Genomic DNA, 24,378 nt, shown 5'->3' on the forward strand with positions numbered 1-24,378 from the left:
TCCTGGGAGCGCGAAGTCAGAAAAAGTCGCCCAGACGCTGTAGCTGGAGCACTCTAGACATGTCTAAAATAATTAAAATAGCAATATTCACGGAAAGGAAAGAGAAACTTGAAAACATAAAATACCCAGAAAACATGAACTGGATGTGTCTGACACAGAGACAGAGCCTGGGAAGACAGATGACAAAAGAAGGATGTACTCCACAATTTAAACACAAACACTCATCTGCTTTCTTCTTTTAATAGATTCCAATCAATATTTCTCTGTAGTTAAAAAAAATTAGGAGTTCTTCTCAAGTTGAATAATACCGACTCACATGAGGATAAGTGTTTGTGAGTCATATTGAAGAATTCGCCTTCGGGGCAATTAGATTCTGGCCTATGATGTGTGCAAACCTGGGCCTCCTTCCAAAACTGAAAAGGGGATACAAGCAAATTGAAGATGCATTCACTTCAGTAATCGCCCATTGACAGCTTGAATATTTCTTTGACAATGCATGCTTTCTTCTCACTCACTGTAAAGAAATTTGGAGGACTTGCAAAATGAAAGAAGATAAATGTTAGATTCTTCATGTGTAGTCATCTAAGTATAGGAAGCACTCATAGTTTATAGACATTCCAAACTTTAAGAACACCAAAGAAAGTAATTGGTGTTTGAGGAGTTACATGCCTTCACAGCCTAATCTGCAGGGATAGGGTATAAGCCCTAGAATACCAACATGTAGTACTAAGGTTTCTCGTTTTACGGCCACAAAACAAAAGTAACAGCACCTAATTTCCCCTCTGATACATTCAGCAGACATACACAAAAACTGAGTCTTCTCTGATGGCTTGGAATTCTTCCCTTGCTGGTCTTGCAGTTTAAAAGAGTTAGGACTGCTTTCCATTCTAAAGTAGCAGAAATCAAGAGAGCCTTTGTCAGACACCTGAACTCGGATCAAGGTCTGTCTGGCACACAGAGCAGGTAGAGAAATGACTTACACTGATGCCCATCTGCAAACACTGAGTGTCCTTGCCTACCTGTCCAACCACTCAGGAATGTTTTCACCTGGCTGTCTCCACCCAAGTGTCCTAACCTATGAGCCACTGTGGCGTGAGATGAATCCAATGTTAAGCAACACAATACCCCACAGGCATTTTAAAAGAGCAAGCATGTTATTTATTTCACCCTAAACCAGAATTCCCAGGAAAGCTGAGTTTTTTTTTTTGCTAATAGAGTCAGTGCTCACACCTTAGCCTACCCTAACCAGTACAGTTTCCTAATTCTCGCTATGAGACCTCTGCTAACATCACTCATGCCTTGTAGAACCATAATCTCCTTAGCATCTTCTTGCTCTATTTATCTGTCAAACAGAGGAGGAGTTTAATTCCTTGAGATGAAAAACTCATACTACAACATTGTCTTGAAGCCTGGAAAAGAGTCATCCAAGAATCATTTTCACTAGAGCAAAAGATACATGATAACTAACCAGAGTAGTAAGTGTCAGGTGTAATGAGAAAAGCAGAAAATCTAGCATCATATTCTTGATGCCTATATAACTTATTTTCTGCCTTTGTCAATATCTGCAATGCCACGGTGCACACAAGTAGCAGAACGTTGAACTTGTAATTATTGCTGGAGGATTATACTGCTTTAATAATATGGAGGGAGGGAGGGGAGAAGAAATGGTAGGAGGGCAAGGGAGAGAGGGAGTGGGAAAAGGGGAGAATCCCCACACCTACCGAACTGTATCAACATTGGTGTACAGAACAGGTACCAAGGATTCTGCAGAAGGAAAGCAAATAAGACCTTTAAAATCAAAATACATGTCTTTTATTATTTTGTTTCATGTTCTCCATAGAATCTTCCCCAAAGGGACACTGGATATAGTTGCTTTCCTAGGATCTTCCCATCTACCATCACAATATTTTGACCCAACCTTCCGTTAGCTCCAAGAAATAGTGAACACTACAGGGTACAAAATTTTGTCTGCTCCATTCACTGGCACTCCCAGGAACTCAGTGTTCTTGATCCATAGTGGATATTTTATCACTACTTCTTAAAGGCATTGCATCATAAGATCTGTAATAGTGTAGGCTCTCCAAGCTACAAAGCACATCCTCACATATTTTTTTTCTCATTTAGTCCCCACAGCAGCCCTGTGAAGTGGAACATTATTCTTATCTTTAACTTATAGAAGAGGAAGTGGGTGTTCAGTTATGATTTAAAATAACGACACCAGTAATTCAGAATGTACTAGTTGTTATGCAATTCTGGCCCAGTTAGTACTGGCCTCAGGTCTTCTCACACCCATCAGGGTGTTGCCCTAAGGAAGAAAGTGTCATTGAGGAAGGGTATCCTGACTAACATGCCCCTTGGCTTGTTTTAGGTGGGTCTTTTTCGCAAATCCGGAGTTAAGTCTCGAATCCATGCCCTGCGACAAATGAACGAGAACTTCCCTGGACACGTCAACTATGAAGACCAGTCTGCGTATGATGTGGCAGATATGGTGAAACAGTTCTTCCGGGACCTCCCAGAGCCCCTTTTCACCAACAAGCTCAGTGAGACCTTCCTCCACATTTACCAATGTAAGTGGAAATAACACGGATCAGCATTCCCAGGAGAGTTCGTTGGTTAAACAAGTGCCTTGCTAAGTAATGCCTGAATCCCTAACAAAGTCTATTTAAGTTATAATCTTATTCTCCAAATGTAATCTCTTGTCACAGTTTAGTGTGAGAATTTTCAGGCCAATAGGTTTGCCTTTGAAAATGATCTTTTTAGCATCCACATATTCCAGTAGGATTTTGTGTAAGATTTAAACCTAACTTGCAATATGCTGTCAATAAATTTAAAATGTAACGGAAGTATAATAAAATTTACTTTTACACACAAGTATTTGTTAAAAATTCCCGTGATTTTTTTTAAAAAGTATGCATTTCTTTAAGGTATAGGAAAATCAAAACCAAGTATTAAAAAGGTTAGAGATAAAGAGCAAATATATGGGAGTCTGACAAAATGTTTTTGAAAAAAATGAAATTAAAAGATAAGTTTATTTTGGTACAAAGAAATTTGAGCCACAGAATTTTTTAATAATCTACATTTTGCATGAACTTGTTGCAGAGTCACATATTCCTTTAATTATTTGAAAAGCACAGGACCAAGTGCGGTAGCCTAGTGGCTCTTGTTCATGTCTTGGCTGCTCCAGTTCCCTTCCAGCTCCCCACTTGTGACCTGGGAAAGCAGTGGAGGACGGCCCAAGGCCTTGGGACCCTGCACCTGCATGAGAGACCAGGAAGAAGCTCCTGGTTCCTAGCTTCGGGTCAGCTCAGTTACAGCCATTGTGACCACTTAGGGAGTTAGCCAGTGGACAGAATTTTTTTCTCTTTGTCTCGCCTTCTCTTTGTAAATCTGCCTTTCCAACAGAAATACACAGATCTGTATATTTTTAAAAAGCATAATCACAGAGAGAGATTTTCCACATGCTGGTTCACTCCCTACATGCCCAAAATAGCCTGAGTAGGGCCGGGGAAATCCAGCAGCAAATAATCCAAATCTCACACATAGGTGGCAGGGCCCTAAATATTATGTCATCATTTGCTCTCTCTCAGGATGTGCAATAGCAGGAAGTTGGATCAGAAGCAGAACCAGGACTGAAACCCAGGGATTCAGAGATAATCTGTGGATATTCCAAGGAGGTTCATAAGCAATGTGCCAACTGGATCCCTTCTTTTTAAATTGGTGCAAATTAAATAAGCCAAATTAACAATTAAGGTTAATTCAACTGATTCATATTTCACGTACAATTTTTAAGTGATGTTACGTCAATAGTTCTCAACAAAGTGACACAACTAAAATAGCCCTTGAAAATAACAGTCTTTGATTTAAAGTCTAATCTTGATAAAGGTAGTTTCAATTGGGAATATTGGAATTGAGTATGCAACTCTTCTTTAGGTATGATTAAGATGATTGATTATTTTTAATAACCGAATCTCAAGTTTTCAGAGCAATGCAGTTTGCACATGGGCTTTGAATCTATGGTAAAACAAATGGGCCTTGACGTGAAATAAATCCAACTTGAAGATCCCTGCCATGCAGCATTCTGCACTAAATGTGTTTGAGGACTGTATAATGTGGCAAAGTCGAAAAGGTTTATAGTCAATACCACTTGTAAAAACAGAATAAAGTGGTAACCCTCTAAATAAATATTATTTTGTCGAAGCAATCAGGTTAAGTTAAATTAACGGTACTCATTGCTGGAAACGCAAACACAAGCAGCTTGTGACGTGGTTGGTGTGAGAGGGAACTGTTTTTCAATTAAGCCTCCCTGTGGTTTGGAATGATCAAATTCTAGTCTTTACATCTAATCTGCTCTTGAATAGAGGTTGACACTAGTCTAAGGCTAAAACCAGATTACTCCCAAAAGATAAATGCGGTTGCCGTTTCTGAGTCTCACAAGCAAGAAGCCAGATGAAAGTACAGCTTTGTTTTAGTTGAATAAACATTTATGAAATGTGACTTATGTGCTGGGCAACATGCTGAGCTGCAGAGTGTGGATGGATGAGGTGGAGGGAGATGATACATAGACACAGTGATACATCCTGAACAAAAGGGACTCATTGTGAGAAACGCATTGTTTGGTGGTTTCAATGCTAAGGGACCAACTAGGAATGGATTACACTAACCTAGATGGTGAAAGTCAGTCACTCAACAGGAATTCTTCTTGTAATAAACATGAGATGTGTGAGACTTCTATGGTGCACTGGGGCACTCTGTTTTACAGTCAGTAAGTAATAGCACCCTCTAACCTACTCTATAAACCAATAGCATAGCCATTTATAATAATTCTGTATAATGTACTATACATAATTATGTTACTACACTTTTGTCTTTGTAGATTTTTTTCCTGAGATTTTTATTTTATATATTTGAAATGCAGATTAACACACAGAGAGAGGGGAAGGCAGAGAGAGAGAGTGTGTGTGACCTTCTATTTGCTTCATTCCCAAAGTGGCCACAGGGCTGAAGCAAACTGAAGCCAGGAACTAGGAACTGCATCTGAGTCTCTCACATGGGTCGCAGGAGTCCACGTGCTCGGGCCATCTTCTGTTGCCTTCCCAAGTACATTAACAAGTGCTGAGTCAGAAGCAGAACAACCAGGACTTGAACTGGCACTTTAATATGGGATCTGATCAGGCCACCAGTGGTGTCGCACCGTGCCACAGCACCAGCCCTTACTATACATTTGTACACTGGCAGCATAGTAGGTGTGTCTGCACCAGTGTTGCCACAAACATGTGAGTCGTGTATTGCGCTGTAGTGTCAGGACAGCTACAGCATCAATGGGAGATAGGAAGTTCTCAGTTTCATCACGGTATTGTGGGATCACTATTATATCTGTGATCCACATTGACTGAAACCTTGTCATGCAGTGCATGGTGGTAAATGCACACAGATTGGAAAAGTTGCATTGCAGAATTACAAAATACAAGAACTTAAGATGAGGAAAGACAGCATGGAGGAACACGTGAGCGGCCCCTGAGCACTGAGATGTGTGAGGAACACATTCTGGGTGAAGGACGTGAGCTGAGCATGTGACAGCAGAGTACGGTCACTTTTTTCTGGCTTCCATGTGTGGTAAATGGCTTCCAGTGTGATACCGGTTGACATGGAAAACTTTGTCTAAAGCCTTATGAATTGAATTTTATGTAAGGGAATTTATCCCTGATTCATTAAGGATTAGGAGAACCTGTGGGTATCGAGGGACTGGTCAGTCAGGATGCTCTCAGATATAAAGATAGAACCCCAAATCCATCAATTAACCATTTATACAATGAAGACATTTTATTATCCCAGATGGCAAGAAATACAAAGTTAAATAATTTCAGAATTGAAAAATTCTACAGTTCAGTGATGCCGGAGCTAAAGCCAGCTTTCTCCCCTGGCTTTCTCCTGGAGGTCACAGTATGATTACCACCATTTATAATTAGCACAAAAGTACCTTCAAAGGCAGGAAGGAAGAGAAAGGGCTTCTCCTTGGGTATATGTATGTTTTATCAGCAAGATAAAACTTGCAGAAGCTTCCCCTAACAATTATCTTAGTCTTATCTGCCAGAAATGATTTGTATCCTTTCCCCAAAAGGACATTTGCCAAGAGGAATAGGATTGCTATTTTTGGTTTAGGCCAATAGGGCTCACCATCAAATTGATAGGAGGTTCTCATTCCCTGAGTATGTTGGAGTGCACATCTTAACAAGATACTGTGTTTTCTTAGTAAGGCAGGAAGAGAGAATGGAAAGTGAGTAAGTTAACAAATTAGGCCTGCCACAATGATGCAAGTCCATCAGACTGTAATGTGTAAATAGTATATGAGAGAAAGAAACTTGAAAACGATGGAAAGTTAGGGAACCAGCATAATAATGGAGATCTGGTTGCCTGCAGTGACTTCCAACAGTTAGAGTGGAAAATAAGACATTCCGTGGGTAAATATAGCATCAAAGTTCCCAAATCACTGTTCGGGGAGATGGGAGCATTTCCTTCTCAGGGCTCAGAGCAACTCTGATTTCAGCTGCCGTGTCTTGAACTTCTATCAAATGACTAACTCTCATGGAATGTTGAAGGAGTTATAAAATTATTTGGGAATCCTGCTGATCTACATGAAGCAGAAAGCCGACCCTGAAGGCTTGGAGACTGGAAGAGCATAGAAAGGGAACAGGGAAAAGTGGTCAGGAGGCTAGGAGGCAGAAAAGAAGGATTCAGAATCGGCAGAATGATGAATGTGAGGTTCCCACAGCTACCCACATGGTCCTAATTGTCAGCACTTGGAAAGGCAAACCTAGAAGCTGTTCCTGGGAACCTCATAAAGAGTAGGAACTCAGAAGGGTCAGCTGTAAAGTTGAAGAGGATTGGATTGAAACAGAATGTCGAATGTAGGGATGAACACTTGACCTCAGATAGCACTATAAGAAAAGAATGAGCTAAAGTATTTTCTGAGGGATAAGGGAAAACAAGTAGGAAAGAAATGGTTACAATGAATATAGATGATAGATGACCCTTCAGAGGAGAAGTGTTGGCATGGAAGAGAAGTTTAGCAATCTAAAATGGAACAATGTATCAGAGTACTTCAAAACACACACGGAAGATTCAATTAAAAGGTAAATTTGCTTTGGTGTAAAAAGTGTGGAAATCTAGGCCTAATTGTTTCATACCATACACTTCGCATACACTTTTTCATGCACCTTTGTATTCACTCTGGGTATCTTACCTATAGCAGAATATCTAGAAGCAGTTAAATATCTCAAGCTGGAGTTACAACGCTGCTTACAAGCTTGAACTCATCAGTAGTAGCTGTTAATAATTCAGCACAAGCTAGCAAAAAAATGATTTTCTATAATTGAAACAAAATGACTCTTCTCCATTAACCCCAGGTACATCTTGTGCAGGTGTGCAGTGGACACGACAGAGATGAGATGGATTTCAGGTTGTAGAGGGAATAGACAGAAAATTTTTCAGAAATTCAGATGTTCTGGCTGGCCAGGAGTGTGGCCAGCCTCAGGACACTCCTGCAGGGTGCTGAGAAGCAACAGAGCAGCCCAACACTGGAACCCAAAACCTTTGCCTCTTCAGGACCTGGGCAAGAGATCATACTAAAGACCCTCAAGGTAGCAAGATCCATATTTTTAAAAAGATTTGCTTACAAATCTGAAAATCAGTGTGTGAGAGAAAGAGAGAGAGCTCTTCCATCTGCTGATTTATTCCCCAGAATACAAATGTGGGGTTCAGCCAGGCCAAAGTCAGGAACCTAGAGCTCCATTCACATCTTCCACTTTGATATCATAGACCCAAGTACCCAGGGTCATCTTCAGCTGCTTTCCCAGATACATTAGCAGACAACCAGGTCAGAATTACAGCAGCCAGGACTTGAAACAGTGTCCATGTTGGATGACAATATTACAAATGATGACTTCACTCTCTATGCCACAATGCCAGCTTTTCCATATTTTTCAAAACATTTACCTATCTATCTACCTACCTACTTATCCATTTGAAAGATAGTGTCAGGGAGTTGTGGAATGTGGGAAATAGGGAGATGTTTTCCATCTGCTGCTTCTCTCCAAAATGACCACAGCAGCCAGGGCAGGGCCAGGCCAAAGTCAGGAGCCCAGAATGCCATCCAAGTCTTTCGCATGGGTGATAGTGTCTCAAGTTCTTTAGCCACTTTCAACTTCCTTCCCCGGCACATTAGCAGGAGGCTGGGTCAAAAGTAGAGCAGCCCTGGGATGCCAGTATCTGAAGCAGCAGCTTAACTGATGTCCTACAACACCAGGCCCATACCTCACATCTTTTATCATATACCCCTATCAGTAGTAAAGATGTAAATGTGTACATTTATTAATAATGTAAATATACTGTGATGTGCTGTGATATACCATACGTATTATAAGGCATGCCCAACCAGTATATTTAATGATGAGACAAAAATGTACATAATTAGAGATCTTGTCTTCTTCCCAGACCTCAAGGGATTGTCATGAGCATACTCCCCCATCCCTTGGCAGTGCAGACAACCTCAGCAGAGACACTGATTTAGAGTGTGTTAACAGAAGGATGCTCTTATGAGGATAACGGCACTGAATCAGATCTGAAAGCACCAGAGAAACACAGCCAGGGGGCAGCAAAATGCAGCACCTAACACCCATTGTCTGAGGTTTTCCCATTTAGTTCTCTTTGAACTGTTAGGACCAGTTCCCTTTTAAGCCTGCATAACCAGAGCCCCTCATTGCCACCTGAAGGTTAATCATCAAAAGGAATAGACTGCAAAGGGCCAAGTGGTAGTATGAGCAATCCCCTTTTATGAAGAATCAACTTATGAATGTGGCCACAGATATGTTAAAGAGTAAGTGAATACAACTCGTAGTATTAGGGAGCATGGGTCCTCTTTACCAAGCACAACCTATTTCCATAAACCCCACATTGCAGAAAGACTGACATTGTTTCCTCACGCAATGCCCTTGAGTGCATCCTCTTATCTAAGCCCCCAGAAACTTTGTAGGAGAGAATTACTAGGCTTACTTTCCAGGCAATGTGCTGTAGAAGCCAGGTGGCAGCTAGTTTGACTCCACCAGTCACGGTCAATTGTGCCAAGCTGGCCTGCTGTTCCAGTGGGAGTGGGTAAAGGCCACACTGTTGTCCTACTACCCAGGGACTTTCAAATCATGCCCCACAAACCTCCTAGCATCATGAGAGGTGCTTCCCAACCAAGTTCTCTGTAGGAAGAATGTGTAAGAGGAAACCCCAGTTCACCTAGCCTCAGCCTCTCATCAGTTTCAATAGAACAGAAAAAAAATCTGGAAACAGATGACTGGATTGTTTACTCAGAGTATGAAAAAGCAGGTGGTGACATCACTTTCTTAGTATCACCAGGACATTAAGACAATGGGCTCTGAATTTAAGTCAGGCCTGCCTCCTGCTGTGAGGTCTAAACATATTCCTAAGTTCTGTGTCTATGGATTTCACATCTGCATATTGCACTAACCACAGATTGAAACTATTTAAAATTTTTTTTGCATGGGCACTGACATTATTGGAACTTTATTTTTGTGTCATTGTTTCTTAAACATTCCTGCATAAAGGCCATTGCATTGTGTTTACATTGAATTAGACATTATAAGTCATCCAGTCATGATTTAAAATGTATGAGTGGATATACATAGGTCCTCTGCAAAGACTATACCATTTTACCTTTGGGACCTGTGCAATGAGTCCCAGAACCAAGAGTCCTAGAGCCAAGGTCTCACCAGCACCGAGGACTGACTTGCACAGGCTGTGAGCTTCTGTGGTTACTGATTATGATGGTGACAGCACCCATGTGTCTAAGTGTGCCTTTGTACCAGGCAGGTGGAGCTCACACACTCTTGCCCTGTGCCCCAGGAGGCTTTCTGCCTGTATTTCTCTCGTGACCTGGTACCTGCTTTCCCTCAGATGTCCCCAAAGAGCAGCGGCTGCAGGCGGTGCAAGCCGCCATCCTGCTCCTGGCCGACGAGAACAGGGAGGTGCTGCAGACGCTCCTGTGTTTCCTGAATGACGTGGTCAACTTGGTGGAAGAGAACCAGATGACGCCCATGAACCTGGCTGTGTGCCTGGCCCCCTCCCTCTTTCATCTTAACCTACTGAAGAAAGAAAGCTCTCCCAGGTGGGTTCCTCAGCCTCAGCCATCATCCCAAACCATGGACTCCCCAAAGCTTGCTAAAACAAAACAAAACAAAACAAAACAAAACAAAACCGAAAATGTTTCTGGCACCGGACTGTAAGGTGAGGGCTTGTCAGCACTTTGTAATCAGAACCCCTTCCCAGGTCACATTGTTCATGGGGCTCGGATTCATGAAGCGGTGTTGGAAAGGGTCAGTGGTGACCCAGAAAGCCTGAGAAGTTTTGTTGTTTTTTATTTTGTTTGTGTGAGTGGGAAGGAGAAGAGCACACAAACTAGTGTTTTCCAGTCTTTGAAAGAATGCTCTATTTGAGACCAAAACTCAGGGGTTTGCAATCAAATCGTTTCAAATTTTGGAAAAAATAGATTCATTTCTCCTCCCACACTGCTTCCTGTTCCCAGTGGGAGCTGGCCTCAGAGTATCTAAGAGGCTTGGTGGTTTTTGTTTGGAAATGGATTCTGCATCACATCTGGTCTGAAAGAAAACACAAGGGGGTGGACTGGGTTGTGTGAGGCTCTCTGCCTTGGGATCTGCTCAGCACACTCACGTTCAATTACAGAGTCATCCAGAAGAAATATGCCACCGGGAAGCCAGATCAAAAGGACCTCAATGAGAACCTGGCTGCCGCCCAGGGTCTGGCCCACATGATCATGGAATGTGACAGACTTTTTGAGGTGAGCAAAAAGGCTCGAAAGCGCCTTCCTTGTAGCTCTTGGAACTAAATAAGACACATAGAATGTCGGCTCCATTTATGGTTAGATCTTTTGGTTCCTGATTTTAAAATGACAATGTCATGTAATTTCTGGTCTTTGCCTCCAAGAAATATGAGAAGCTCTGGCTATGGACAATCAAATCTTTAATAGCTAAGGAAACTTAAGGTTGCCATGATGCTGCTTTTCATGAAAGCAGTAACCTTTGATTAGTTTCAATTCCTCTGTGTGTGTGTGTCTGTGTATGTCTATGTGTGTATGAGAGAGACTGAGAAAAATCTTTTTTACTAAGAATCAATGACAGTTTATAAATAGAGCCACAGACATGTCAAAGAGTAAGAGGATGTAACTTCTGGCATACATTTTTTGTAGTAAAATTGACATTTGCCAATTGGAAAAGTGTGATAAAAAAGTGTGTTTTTTAAAGTCATTTTTTTATATTTCCCTTAACAAGTCTAGCTGCTACAAGTCTATGGGGGATAAAATTGCTTGAACCCACTCTTTGCCAAACTGAACAGAAATATATTAAAAGGAAAATAAGGGAAAAATGGAAAGAATGAATGGGAAGTTATTATAATGTTTTTGAATAGTGAAAATAGACTTAAAAATATGTTTGTATTGCCTGACATTAGGAAGGCCTCTCTTGACCTTGGCATTGCCTTGCAAAACCAACTCCAGCCTTATAGCCCTTGGCACACTGCTTGGACTTTGGTGGTCGGTGGAATGCTCTTGCTTTCTCAAACTATTGCTGTTAGCATTTCTTCAGTTCTATGTTACTGTTTTTTGCATCTGTTGGTTCAGGTGCCACATGAGATGGTGGCCCAGTCTCGTAAATCCTATATGGAGGCCGAGATCAATGCACCAACCCTGGAAGACTTGGGCACGCAACTGGAGGAAAGTGGAGCAACGTTCCACACTTACCTGGAACACCTCGTCCATGGCCTCCAGAAAGAAGCCAAGGAGAAGTTCAAAGGCTGGGTCACGTGCTCCAGCACTGATAACACAGATCTTGCCTTCAAAAAGGTAATCACCCTGCCTGCTTCTTACAGATGTATTTTTGTTAAAGATTTATTTATCTTACTTGAAAGTGAGAATTACTGGGAGAGACAGAGAGATCTCCCATCTGCAGGTTCACTCCCCAGATGACTACTGTAACCAACGTTGGACCAGTCCAAAGCTGGAAACCAGGGAAGTTATTATGTTAGATCTCCAGGGTCTCCCACATGGGTGTAGGGGCCAAGCACTTGAGCCATCCTCTGATGCTTTCTCAGGCCATTAACAGAGAGACCATTAGCCAGGACACAAACTGCTGCTTATACAGGAAAGGCAGGTTCACAGAGAGAAGGAGAGACAAAGATCTTCCATCTGCTGGTTCATTCCCCAAATGGCCACAATAGCTGGAGCTGAGCCAATCTAAAACCAGGATCCAAGAGCCTCTTCCAGATCTCCCATATGGATATAGGGTCCCAAGGCTTTGGGCCATCCTCCACCTCTTTCACACGCCACTGGCAGAGAATTATATGGGAAGCAGAACAGCTGGGACACAAACCAGTGCCGATATGGTATCCTGGAATTTGCAAGGGGAGGATTAACCAACTGAGACATTGCATGGGTCCCATAAACAAAATATTTTTATAGCAGAGGATTGAACATTTGTCTTAGTAGTTAAGATCTCCACATCCCATATTACAGTGCTTAGGTTCAACTCCCTGCTCTGACCACAGATTCTGGCTTTCTGCTAATATACAACTTAGGCTGCAGTAGATGATGGCTCAACTAATTAGGTTCCTGCCACTCTCGTGGAAGACCCCAACTGAATTCTCACCTTCTAACCCAATCCCAGTACCAGCCACTGAGGATGTTTGAGAAGTGAACCAATGAATGGGAGCTCTCTCTTCCTGTCAACTAAACAGAAATCAACATTTTAAAAAAAGGTGATTCTCCAAAGACCATGTCTGACAATCAAAGATTTGTTTTTGCTTCCCAAATAACTGCTCCATCCAAATGTACCATTCGAGGCCCCATCCAAAGACTCATCCACAGGTCTTTCACATAAAATCAGAAACAGATCATGTAGCCCAACGTCTGATCCTCTTCCTGTTTCTTCCTGTTCGCTGTATTCCGTAAGCCTCACCCCTCTCTTTGTGCCATTTTATCATTTGCAAAATGGACACTCTAGGAGAATCTCTTTCATGGGAGACTACTTAAAACTCAAATGGATTAGGACAGTCTCTGGCACATGATGTATTCTGTCTGTGTTGGTATGTTATTTTTTACTTTTATTGTCATCTAAGCTTAAGGATTTAACGGGCTGATGTGACATCTCAATTGGCTAATCCTCCCCTTACAAGTGCTGGCTGGCATCCCATGTGGATGCCAGTTCGTGTCGCAGCTGTACCACTTATCCAGCACCCTGCTTGTGGCCTGGGAAAGTGGTGGAGGACGGCCCAAAGCCTTGAGATGCTGCACCTTCATGGGAGATCTGGAAGAAACTCCTGGCTCCTGGCTTTGGATTTGCTCAGCTCCAGGGAATGAAGCAGCAGATGGAAGATCTCTTTGTTTGTCTCTCTATATATAAATTTGTCTCTCAAATAAAAATAAGTCTTAAAAAAAAGCTTAAGTTGAAGTATGCAGCATCACTCTTTGAATTTGCATAATCGTTGTTGTTTCTGAACACCTTGGGAGTAGGATGGAATTTAGGTGGGCCCAGGTGACCTCCTGTGTGAGCATGTGGTGTATCTTTCCCCAGGTCGGGGACGGAAACCCACTGAGGTTGTGGAAGGCCGCAGTGGAGGTGGAGGCGCCACCCTCAGTGGTGTTGCATCGTGTGCTGAGAGAACGACACCTGTGGGATGAGGACTTTGTGCAGTGGAAGGTGGTGGAGACCCTGGATAGGCAAACAGAGATCTATCAGTACGTGGTGAACAGCATGCCCCCACACCCTTCCAGAGACTTCGTGGTTCTCAGGTAAGGCTGGCTCCAGGGTCTGTGACATTCTGTCCCAAAGGCAGGATGAATGCTACAGATTTAAGCCCTATCTGAAGTTCTCCACTACCTACATCCAGCCTCCACAGGGAACACTAAGCAAGCTCTCCCAACACTGCTCACATCCTGACTTCACTCTATCTGTGGCTGACTTTCTGCTTGTTCCACCCAATTTACAGCCCTGCCTGGCTTCTCTTATGGCCCATCTCCTTGTGGAGCACACAGTTTATTAGGCCATAAATATCATTCATTTCCTTCAGAACACAGACCCGACACTAGCTGCTGTTGATTCTATTGCACTTTCCGCCAAAATATGCAAATTAGAGCTGATTAGTTTTTCTCCTGATTTTTTTTTTCCTTTCTTCCCCTGGAAGGCAAGTCTTCGGTGCATGGAACTCTAAGACTTGAGCATAAATAACTTCAGACCTATCTGTGTAATTCTGCATGTCTGTAAGTCATTGTCATGCAAAGAATCTTGACACAGCCCTTTCCACAATGCTGCCAAGAGGCTGGTTGTGCAGTCACATTTGAGAACTTGATGAGACCTGCTGCTTAGCATTGGGCCTGCCTTTGAAATATTGCTTCTGCTTGATGTATGGGTTGAGTTCCAGATCTTTGCTCTCTGGGTTTAGAATGGAGCACTCAAGCAACAACAGGAAATTTGCACAGAAGAAAGCCAACATTATATCAGAATTAAAAAAAAAGAGTGAGGATATTAAAGAAACTAAATAAACTGTAATTAGATCAATATATCCTTTTTTATTGAAAAGCTAGGCAAACCTTATCTGTTTTCACAGATCAGCTGTATGAAAGAAATCACTAGTTCAATTCCCAAATGTGTATTTTAGAAGAGTGTCTTTATGAAAACTGTTTTGATGGCAAACTAAAGGTTACTTTTCGCATGGACTTTTATGCCTTTGATATTATTCCATGGGACCTTGACTTTGAATGGTCCATTTTCCCAAACTATATATGTGTATCTCAGAAACCTTGAGAGAATATGGGCAGTTATAAGAGTAGCTCCTTACTATGGTTATTGGGACATCAGTCATCTGATGGGGGTTAAACTTCACTCCTTCACCCTCACAGTCAGGAAACTGAGTAGCTGTTCCAGCCTTGGCAGCTAGGTCATTTGTGCTTTGTCGTTCCTTCCTTCTGCCCACACAACAGCCCTGCAGCATGCTTTTCATTAGTGCAGTCATCTTTCTGTATCCACAGGGCTTGGTTCCAGGACTTTCTGATGGATACCAAATCTTTGCACCTCAAGTGCCTTGCAACAAACAGAGCAGTATTTGTACAGAATCTATGCACATCCTCCTGTAGACTCTAGATCACTTGTAATGCATAATGGTATAGAAATTGTTGCTGTGCTGTCTTGTTTAGGAAACAATGAACGAAAAATGTCTACAGATATTCAGTGCCACTGCAGGGTTTTGTTTTGTTTTATGAATATTGTCAGTACACAGTTGGTTGCATCTTCAAATGTGGAATCTGCAGGTACACAGGGCCAGATGGATATCAGTCCATCATTCCGGGGCCAGGCATCATTGCAGGCTCTGCAGTAGCCCCAAGTGAACATTGAAAACCAATACCCTGCTCTTTTACAGGTTTATGTTTTCCTGGGGAGAGAGAAAGAATCAATAAATACTAAGAAATAAAGATAGGCTCACTTGTCCTTGGGGAAATAAATTAGGGAGATATTAAGGATGGAATTTTAAATATAAAGGTCTGGGCAAAGTCTCACTGTGCTGACACTTAATCTAACACCTGAGGGGAAAGGTGAGTGAGCGGTGAGGTTCAGGAAAATCCAGCATTTACAACCACTCAACAGCATGGTTTCTGCCCTCAAGAATCCTTTATGTGCATGACACAGGAAGGAGGAAAGTGGCAGGGTGGTGAGGCAGTCCCAAAGTGAAATGTGTCCTGACCCCAGGGCATTTCTTCATTAGAACACAAACAGCCATGGCTGATGCCTTTAGAAGCACCCTGTTCCCCTCTCATTTGACACCCAGCTCTAGCCCCTCACAAGTTTCCAGTGAGAGATACAGCTTTTCCCATTTTTTTGTTTTTAATTTCTATTGATCTTTGCAATCATCAGTCTTCATTATTTAGTCACATCATCATGCAAAACACAGAGTAGTCACAGCTGTGGGGAAGTGCAGAGCATCTGGGTCAGCCTTCATTATCCCAGGTTCTTGTTGAGCCTTGTAGCCATTTTCTCTGTTATAATAAAACACCTGTGGCCAGGTGATTTAGGCAGAATAGAGGGTGTTTGACCTCTTGGAACCAGAAACTAGGAAGTTCAAAAACAATGGTACCAGCATCTGCTCAACTTCCGGTGAGAGACTTCAGGCTGGGTCGTGACACCACAGAGGGAATCACATGGCAAGACAGCAAACCTTCCAGAAAGATCTCACTATTACAGTAAAGCCCTTCTAGGGAGAGTCCACGCACCCTTTAATCAGTTAATCCATGAAGTCTCACCTTCTTCTACACATTTAAACCATAAACTAGGGGCATATTTAACAGTTTCTCATCCTGGTAAGGCATGACAGTATGAAGTTCTAAATGAAGTGAATAAATCAAGAAATAGAATATAGAAGGTGAACAAGGGAGAATTATAATGATACAATTAATTATGATGCATGCCTATGCTGGCAAGGGACATTAGGGCTGGTTCTGCAAAAGCTCTCCTCACTCCATCTGCAAGCTTTTTCTGCAAGTCCATCTGCAAGGTTTTCCCAGTTGGTCAACCCCTCTGTGCTTCAGCAGCTGCAGTGTCAAGGAACTCACTCTTTCTCAAGAGTGTGCATTTCATTGTGGATCACTTGCAATGTTACACAGCCCTTCTTGCCACTGAATTGAAGCTTGCCTTCCCCCTCTGAATTTTGGAGTCAAATAAACCATATCTTGAGAACCACTCATGTATTCCAAGAATCAGCAGATCCACATGTGTTTCATTCTTTCCAAACTAGACATCAGCAGTAAGACTTGAACTGAGCGTCACCTCCTCCAAGCAGGCTGCCCATTTCCCTCCATGTGGTTCTAGACTCCACCATGCATGGCTACGTCACTGCAATACTGTGGCATTCTGAGGTCTCTTGAGGGTTGTCAGTTTTTCCCGGGCTGTGGATATCTTTGTGTCCCAGGGTACCTTCACAGGGCCTGTCACAGTGATATATTCAGCAGCTGAATGAATGAATTGAATATGAGACTTTTAGTTCCTGAATTAGAAACATCTCCTTCTCCATAATGGGTGGGAACGTCACAGAAAAGCAAGCCTGGGCCTCCATTTGGGGTTCCATACACAAAACTGAAATCTGCACGATAATGGCTGGCCTCTGAGGGTGAGAGCAGAGATGCCCGCTCTGAGCTGCACTGTGGAAACTTGAGACTAACTTATGGAAACCATTGGCTTCATCCAAGTAACTGGCACTGGAATTGGGGCCCGGGTTTTGGTAGGAAAGTTGACATGTAAACTTTAGTTCTGGTGTCAGATGCTCCTTTATCCCTTAGCTGTATGTCTGATGCATGGACTGTTTTGCTTCAGGACCTGGAAGACTGATTTGCCCAAAGGAATGTGCACTCTGGTGTCCCTGTCTGTGGAACACGAAGAAGCCCAGCTCATGGGCGGGGTGCGGGCTGTGGTGATGGAGTCTCAGTACTTGATAGAACCCTGTGGCTCCGGCAAGTCGCGGCTGACCCACATCTGCAGGATAGACCTGAAGTAAGTGTGAGCTCTCAAGAATGCCGGTTAGGGGCTGGGAGGTCTTGGCTCTCATTCGGCACTTCCGGCACCCCGTTTGTCACCTGATATCCTGTTTCACTATACTTTGTTCCTTGCTGCCATAAACACACTTTCAAGGGTGATTCTATGTGCCTCTCTTCTTCTTTCCTTACATTCTATCCCTTCTCTTGCAGCCCTCTTCTTGCCTTTATTCTCCATTTTCCTTGTCTATATTTCATTGACAACTAAACTTTGAGCGTAAGTATACTGGACTGCTAGCATGATGTTTTAAAACGTATGCATTGTGGACTGGCCAAAGCAAGCTAATAGGCATATCCATGACCTCACGTATTTTGTGGTGGGTACATTGAAAGTCTGCTTTCTACTGCCATCCAAGAATACAATGCATTTTTTAATTAGCAATTCAGATATACAGAGAGGAGGAAAGATGATCTTCCATCTGCTGACTCACTATGCAAGTGACTGCGATGGCTGGAGCTGAGCCAATCCAAAGCCAGGAGTTAGCAACTTCTTCCGGGTCTCCCACAAGGGTGCAAGCCCCATGGCTTTAGGCCATTCTTGACTGATTTCCCAGGCAGGGAGCTGGGTGGGAAGTGGGGCTGCCAGGAGACAAACCACCACCCATATGGGATCCTGGCACATGCAAGGCAAGGACTTTAGCCACTAGGTTACCACACTGGGGCTGCACATAATGCATTTCTGTTAACACTAATCACTGTAGCTTGCAGTAGGTCTGTCTATTTAGTTATTCCCTCTAGTGGAAATTTTATGATCCTTGACCATTATCTTCCCATCCCCTATTCCTACCCTCATCCCCTAGTATTTACCATTCTCCTCTCCACTTCCAATAGTTGCACAATTGCAGATTCTGCCTGTGTGTGATATCCTATGGCATCTGTCCTTCAGTGCCCAACTTATTTCACGTAGTATAACATCCTCCAGGCTCACTCATGTTGCCATAAATGAGAGAATTCCTTGCATAAGGTCAGAATAATATTCCATTATAGATAAATAGCATACTGTCCTTATCCGTTCATCTTCTGATGGACACAGGTTGCTTCCATTTCCTGGCTATTCTGGACAGTACACATTGAGCACAGTAGTGCAGACGTCTTTCCCATGCACTGATTTTATTGGCTATATACCAGGAGTGGGATTATAGAGCAGTTTTTTTTTCACTTTCTCTTTTATTGTCCCTTCTATTTCTGTGCTTCTCACCTGGAGCACACACAAGCATATATATAGTAGATCTTCACAAATCTGTGTTCTGTTCTCTCGTGTCTTTGTAACCTGACTGCTCTTGCTGTCCCTTCTTCACCACAGTTACCTTCCTTTGAGAAGAAAGTGACTTACATCCAACTCCCTTCAAGGTTTTCATACCAAGCTAAGTTCTTCATTTTGGTAGGCAGAAAGTGAGTTTTCTCAGTGAAGTCTAGCTTTGGTTATTTTAAGGCACCCAATGAATACTGAAGAGACAGAGTGACTATTGCTGGCCCAGACATTTCCCAAGCACCCAATGACAGAATGAGGCTCTCAGATCCACAAGGTGGCCGTCCCAGGTTGTAGCGGGTGCACTGTTGGCCAGGGCTACAGGATGGCTCTGTCTTCCGTGGAAAAATGCTGAGTGAGAAAAACAGACCTTCCCACTTGCTTTCTGACTTCTTTCCCACAGAGGTCACTCCCCAGAATGGTACAGCAAAGGCTTCGGACACTTGTGTGCAGCGGAAGTAGCCAGAATCAGGAACTCTTTTCAGCCCCTCATTGCTGAGGGTCCAGAAACAAAAATCTGAGTTTTCCCAGCGTGACATTAAACTCAGGGAAGAGGAAGAGAAAACAAATGGTCATGACGGAGAGTGTGCGCATGAGAAAGCCAGAGAGAGCAAGTGGCTGACCGACATGGTGTTGCTTAAGAAGGGAAGCAGTGAAAAGCAGTCGGCATGACGAGGACACAAGAATTTCGAAAGGAACTTTTCTGGCCTTCCTGGAGATGGCTACATCCATATTAATAGAATATTTTTAAATACTAGAGCATTTATCTATATTACTTAAAATCCAGTGGACTATTCCTTGTGCATTGCCTAATTTTCTATTTAAAGGCTTCTAAGAAGCATATACTGCATTGTAAATAAATGTATGTGTAACATTTGTATATATACATGTGTATATCTCCATCTTTGCTGTAAATATGTAAAATACTCATTTTATATATGACTGTTTTGAAACAGAATGTCTGACTCGGTGAGTCCTTTCCTCACATAGCTCTTCCCAAGTTCCTCTGGGCCCCATCTCCCTGTTGTCCTAGAAGCTGAGCAGAACCTGCTGCTAACGCCAAAGTGTGAGAATGTGTCGTCCAACAGTCTGCCATGATGTCTAACCAAAGATCAGCTAACCAAAGGGAAATACCGTTTAAAAGGTTCTGATGCCTTGTCGATTTACTCCTGCCAACCAAGCACTGAGAGTGAAACGTTGGGATGGAGTGAGGGAAAGAACTTACTTCTTTAATGCAAAGCAATGATGAAAAGTCATTACCAAATTGAAGTGGCGATGGCCAACTGGCACTGGGCCCCCCCAGATGTGATTTCAATGAGATGTCAGACACTGAGGGACCACTGTGGGTCGTCCCAGTGACTGAGGCACTACCCTGACCCAACTAGAAGTGAGCAGATCACCCTTCACAGCTTCACGGCAATGACGATCTCTGCATGGTCTCAAGTTTCCATAGAGACAAGGGTACTTCAAAAAGTTCAAGAGAAAGGAGAGTTGAAAGATAATGCACATTTCCACAAGTGTTTTGAAGTAGCCTCCTATATTTTATAATGGTGTTAAATGTTATTCTCTTTGACCAGTGGCCTTCATGGGCACAGTTCATTGGCATTTTCTTACCAATTTTTTATTGCACTGAATTTAACTCTGGACACAGACAAAGGGAGGTGATGATTGTTCAAGAGTCCTAGATCATCATAGCTTCAGGGAACTCATATTTTTTTCTGTATGATGCTCTTAAAATAGAACTCAGTACAGTTCTGCAATCTAAAAGATATTTAATTAGTATAAGACCAAAGCTATGTTCGTTAGTTTTAGAAAATATAAACACGTTTATTAATTTCATATTTCTTCATTAGCCTGCTCAAACTACCTATGCATCTGACCCAATCTTATTTATTATTATAAAGGATGGACAAGTTGACTCTCCTGAACCAGTTGTGAATGGATTTGTTTTTATTGTAGTTCAACAACTGTAAAAGAAAGATAACTTATTGTGTTTGGTTTCAGGGAGAGAGATATTCTTTGGTTGTCTGTGACAGAGATGAATCTCTCTGATGTTAGAAAACAAAAAAGAAACAGTTTAAATGAATGGCTTCAGTTTGTTTCTGTATTATTTCATTTATGTAACGTTTTCTCTTATCAGCAATTATTTTATTGAAATAATGTGCAATTATTTTATTGAAAGGAATAAAAATGCTACATATGAGTTTGGTATGGTGCAAGGCAATCATACTGTTTGAATTATGACCTAGGAATTTTCCATCCCCACGTGTGTATCTGAAAAAGGTGGCAACAACCCTGTAATTTACCTTTTGGACATCGCTTTGTGAGCAAAACAAATCCATCCAAAACCCCTTGAACGTAACTCTATATGATGGGTTACTTTTTATGCATTAACAACATCATTAATGTAGGTTAGCTAAACACTGGCACTGTCCTGAGGACAGGACCCTGTATGTTTGGGAAACACAGAGTGGGCACTTTTCCCCCAACGCAGGTGTACTCTACTCCTAATGCACCCACACTTCCCCCTGGGTGCTTGTGAAGTGCAGACTCCTTGCAGGCGGTCTGGAGTGGGCCTGAAATGCTGCATTGCTCGTGGGCCTCAGGGACACCCACGCTCTGGTCCAAAGACCTCACTCTGAGAAGCCAGATCCTAGAGGACACTTAAAGACAAGAAAACCGAATGTGTTTGTGTTTCTGACTCTCCTCTCTTCAAATTACCTGACTTGTTTTTTGTCGTGCACATACTCATTACATCACTACAGCGTACAAAATCAGTGCATCCTTCTAAAAAAGGAAAAGGGAAAGTGGGGAGTGGAAAGGATGCATCTCACGTATTTGTCGAACACCACAGTGTTTTATTTGTGGTTATCTTGCCAATGGAAATAAAATATAATATTACATTTAAATATTATATTTATACCTCATGTATATTTTTACCTCAATTGTTGGTATCAATCATTAATTGTAAATTGCCAAGGCAAATAAATTTATATACATTAAATATTTCCTATTTTCTATAAACACATGTTGATTTTCATGCTTCATCATATAAAGTGGAAAACTTGCTCCATGAAGGAGAGTTCTTTCCATGGTTGTTTTCTGTGAGCTTGACTCCTTAGTGCTGTCGATAATCAATATTTTCTCCCACATGCAAGGATGCTGGTATTAGCAAACACTAATAATCTTAAAGTTCCTTCACCTGGGCCTCGGGCATTAAACTGATGGGGAAGGATTTTGTGTGTTTGTTCAATTTCATTATTCATCAATCTGGATTTTTTGAAAATGCATTCATGTGATTTTTTTTTTTTCTTTATCGAAGATGCAGTGAACCCTTTGCTGAATTATGTTGTTGGTACATGGACAAGGGATCAGGACTTGACAGAATGAGTTATAACGTTACTCGATTGTAAAGAGGAGCCACGGATGACCGATGCTTGGCCCTTGTAGCCATGTGCCTTGTCTTCCCAGGCTTTACTGCTATAAAATAATGAAGATAGCCCTTCGCCAAGCAGGCAGGAGCTCCCAGACTCAGCTCTAGGCTTCCAAAGCCACAGCAGCCCAACCACCATAGGCCACATCAACGATGTGCCAGCTCCCCTCTGCTCACCTCACACGTGACTTCCTCTGTGATGTGAAAGTTTTGCTTCTGTAGGCAAAGGAGGACTCTCCATGCTCTGTTTTCCTTTGTTACGCGAAGAGATGATTTTTTGCAGCAATAGGTTATAGTTCAAATGTTACTCTGGAAGTGTGGATCATACGAACTCAACTTGAAATTCTTAGATTTGAAAGCATCATATTGCTACTTTCTGATATTTGATACAAAAAAGCCAGTCATGTGACGTCTCATAAGATAATATACAAAGGACAGGAATAAAATAGACCCCAGCCAAATAGAGGATGATACTCTGACATAAAAGTGAAGTCATTGTGTGCTGACTGGAAGTGAAGACAGCTGCTGTGCCTCAGCATTCACAGTGTTGCACCCAATGACTGACATTGTGCTCTGTGAGGCATTCCTCAGGCAACCCCATCCTTTGTAGATGTTCTTAAAGAGAATCTTTACTTCCACTGTAACAAGATGCATCAGGCAACCTGCATGACTCCTTGTGTACAACTGGAACCCCCAGTTGCTAGCAATTCTAGGTCTTTGAGGTCAGATTCCCTTTTTAGACATTTATGCATTAAGCACACATCTGCTAGGAATATGACACTGGCAGGCAGAGATGCTAATAGGAAGAAGATGCTTTGAGCAGATATGGCAGCTAGCAGTCCATTAGCATCCTTGGTAGTTCTGTTCTGCAATGTCTCAGCAAACCCAAGTCCACCAGTGTTGACCTATTGCTCCAAGGAAAATTCAGCCTCTGGTCATGTTTGTGAACCCATCAACATCTAACACTGTGATATTCTCTTTCTATACTTAATATACAACTCCTACAGATTAATTTCTGTAATATTGTTTGGCAACATAACCTTAACAGAGAAGGATTTGTCCTAGCCCTGGGGACATGACTACAATTTTCTTGGGACTTAGACCTCCCAGCATTAGCCATGTCCCTAAGCTTTTCTTAAACCACTCTATCATCTTCCAAGTCCACAAATTCAGTTGCGTTTCAGTCCAACTTTTCCGCAGCTGCATCACACACTACAGATGGCCCGTTAGCACTTTTCTGGAGCAGCCTCACAGCCACATCAGCAAGCTCCCCCTCCATCCTGCCAACAGCACTGTAACTCAGGCGTGTGCAAAGCTCATCCAACATGTTCTCTTTCTCCCTGTACCATATCCTTGCATCCTTGTGTCCAACAACACTAGACAGCACATGCACTACACCTGAGGGACATTTTTAGCAGTGAAATCACCACCAGCAAAGCACAAACATAGGGGAAACATGGTACTCAGCAGACCATAAAGGGACACATGTCTATACTAAGAAGGCATCTGCTCCAGCTGGGAATGTGCACTTCAGTGACACCAACTGTTCCATCTGCGCACGATCATAGTGGCTATGCATCCGTGTTATCAAGCAGGTGAATTTGCAAATACAAAAAATACAGAATCCACAACTATGGAGGATTGGCTATGGATATAATTCTGTGGACATTTAGGGTTGCCTGCACTAAGACAAGGAGCTGGAAGTTCAGTTGAGATCTCTTATTTGGGTGGCAGAAGCCCAATTACTTGAGCCATAATTTGTTGCTGCCTGGGATCTGCAATGCCAGGAAACTGGTATCAGGAGACAGAACGAGGACTCAAACCCAGGTACTCCAACAGAGGGCATGTGTCTGAACTGCCAGGCCAAATGCTTGCTGTAGTTTTTCATAATACAGGCTTTCCATGAAACTTTTTTTGTTAGAAGTGAATCATTTTAATGCTTTTTAAAAGCTTAGTTAATAAACAGTTCTCTTGCCAACTACAGATATGTAAGGCTATTGTTAGTTTCCAGAAATGTCACAGTAATGACAATTTTCTCATTTAATGTGT

General features: G+C 42.4%; 1 protein-coding gene across 9 annotated transcripts in view; it reads left to right on the top strand.

Annotated features, from left to right (window-relative positions):
• STARD13 (StAR related lipid transfer domain containing 13) overlaps window positions 1-21,099 on the top strand; it is a 494,525-nt gene extending 473,426 nt beyond the window's left edge. For all 9 annotated transcript variants that reach the window (XM_058670870.1, XM_058670868.1, XM_058670869.1 and 6 more), the window contains 7 exons: window positions 2,369-2,567; window positions 9,958-10,168; window positions 10,744-10,858; window positions 11,696-11,917; window positions 13,644-13,861; window positions 17,430-17,606; window positions 19,300-21,099. In XM_058670870.1, coding sequence (XP_058526853.1) covers window positions 2,369-2,567; window positions 9,958-10,168; window positions 10,744-10,858; window positions 11,696-11,917; window positions 13,644-13,861; window positions 17,430-17,606; window positions 19,300-19,417 — 1,260 coding nt within the window. In that variant the 3' untranslated portion in view covers window positions 19,418-21,099. The remainder of the gene's footprint in view (window positions 1-2,368; window positions 2,568-9,957; window positions 10,169-10,743; window positions 10,859-11,695; window positions 11,918-13,643; window positions 13,862-17,429; window positions 17,607-19,299) is intronic.
• The last annotated feature ends 3,279 nt before the right edge of the window (window positions 21,100-24,378 follow it).

This window comes from Ochotona princeps, chromosome 12 (assembly GCF_030435755.1).
Source record: "Ochotona princeps isolate mOchPri1 chromosome 12, mOchPri1.hap1, whole genome shotgun sequence".
In the NCBI taxonomy this organism is placed as follows: domain Eukaryota; kingdom Metazoa; phylum Chordata; class Mammalia; order Lagomorpha; family Ochotonidae; genus Ochotona; species Ochotona princeps.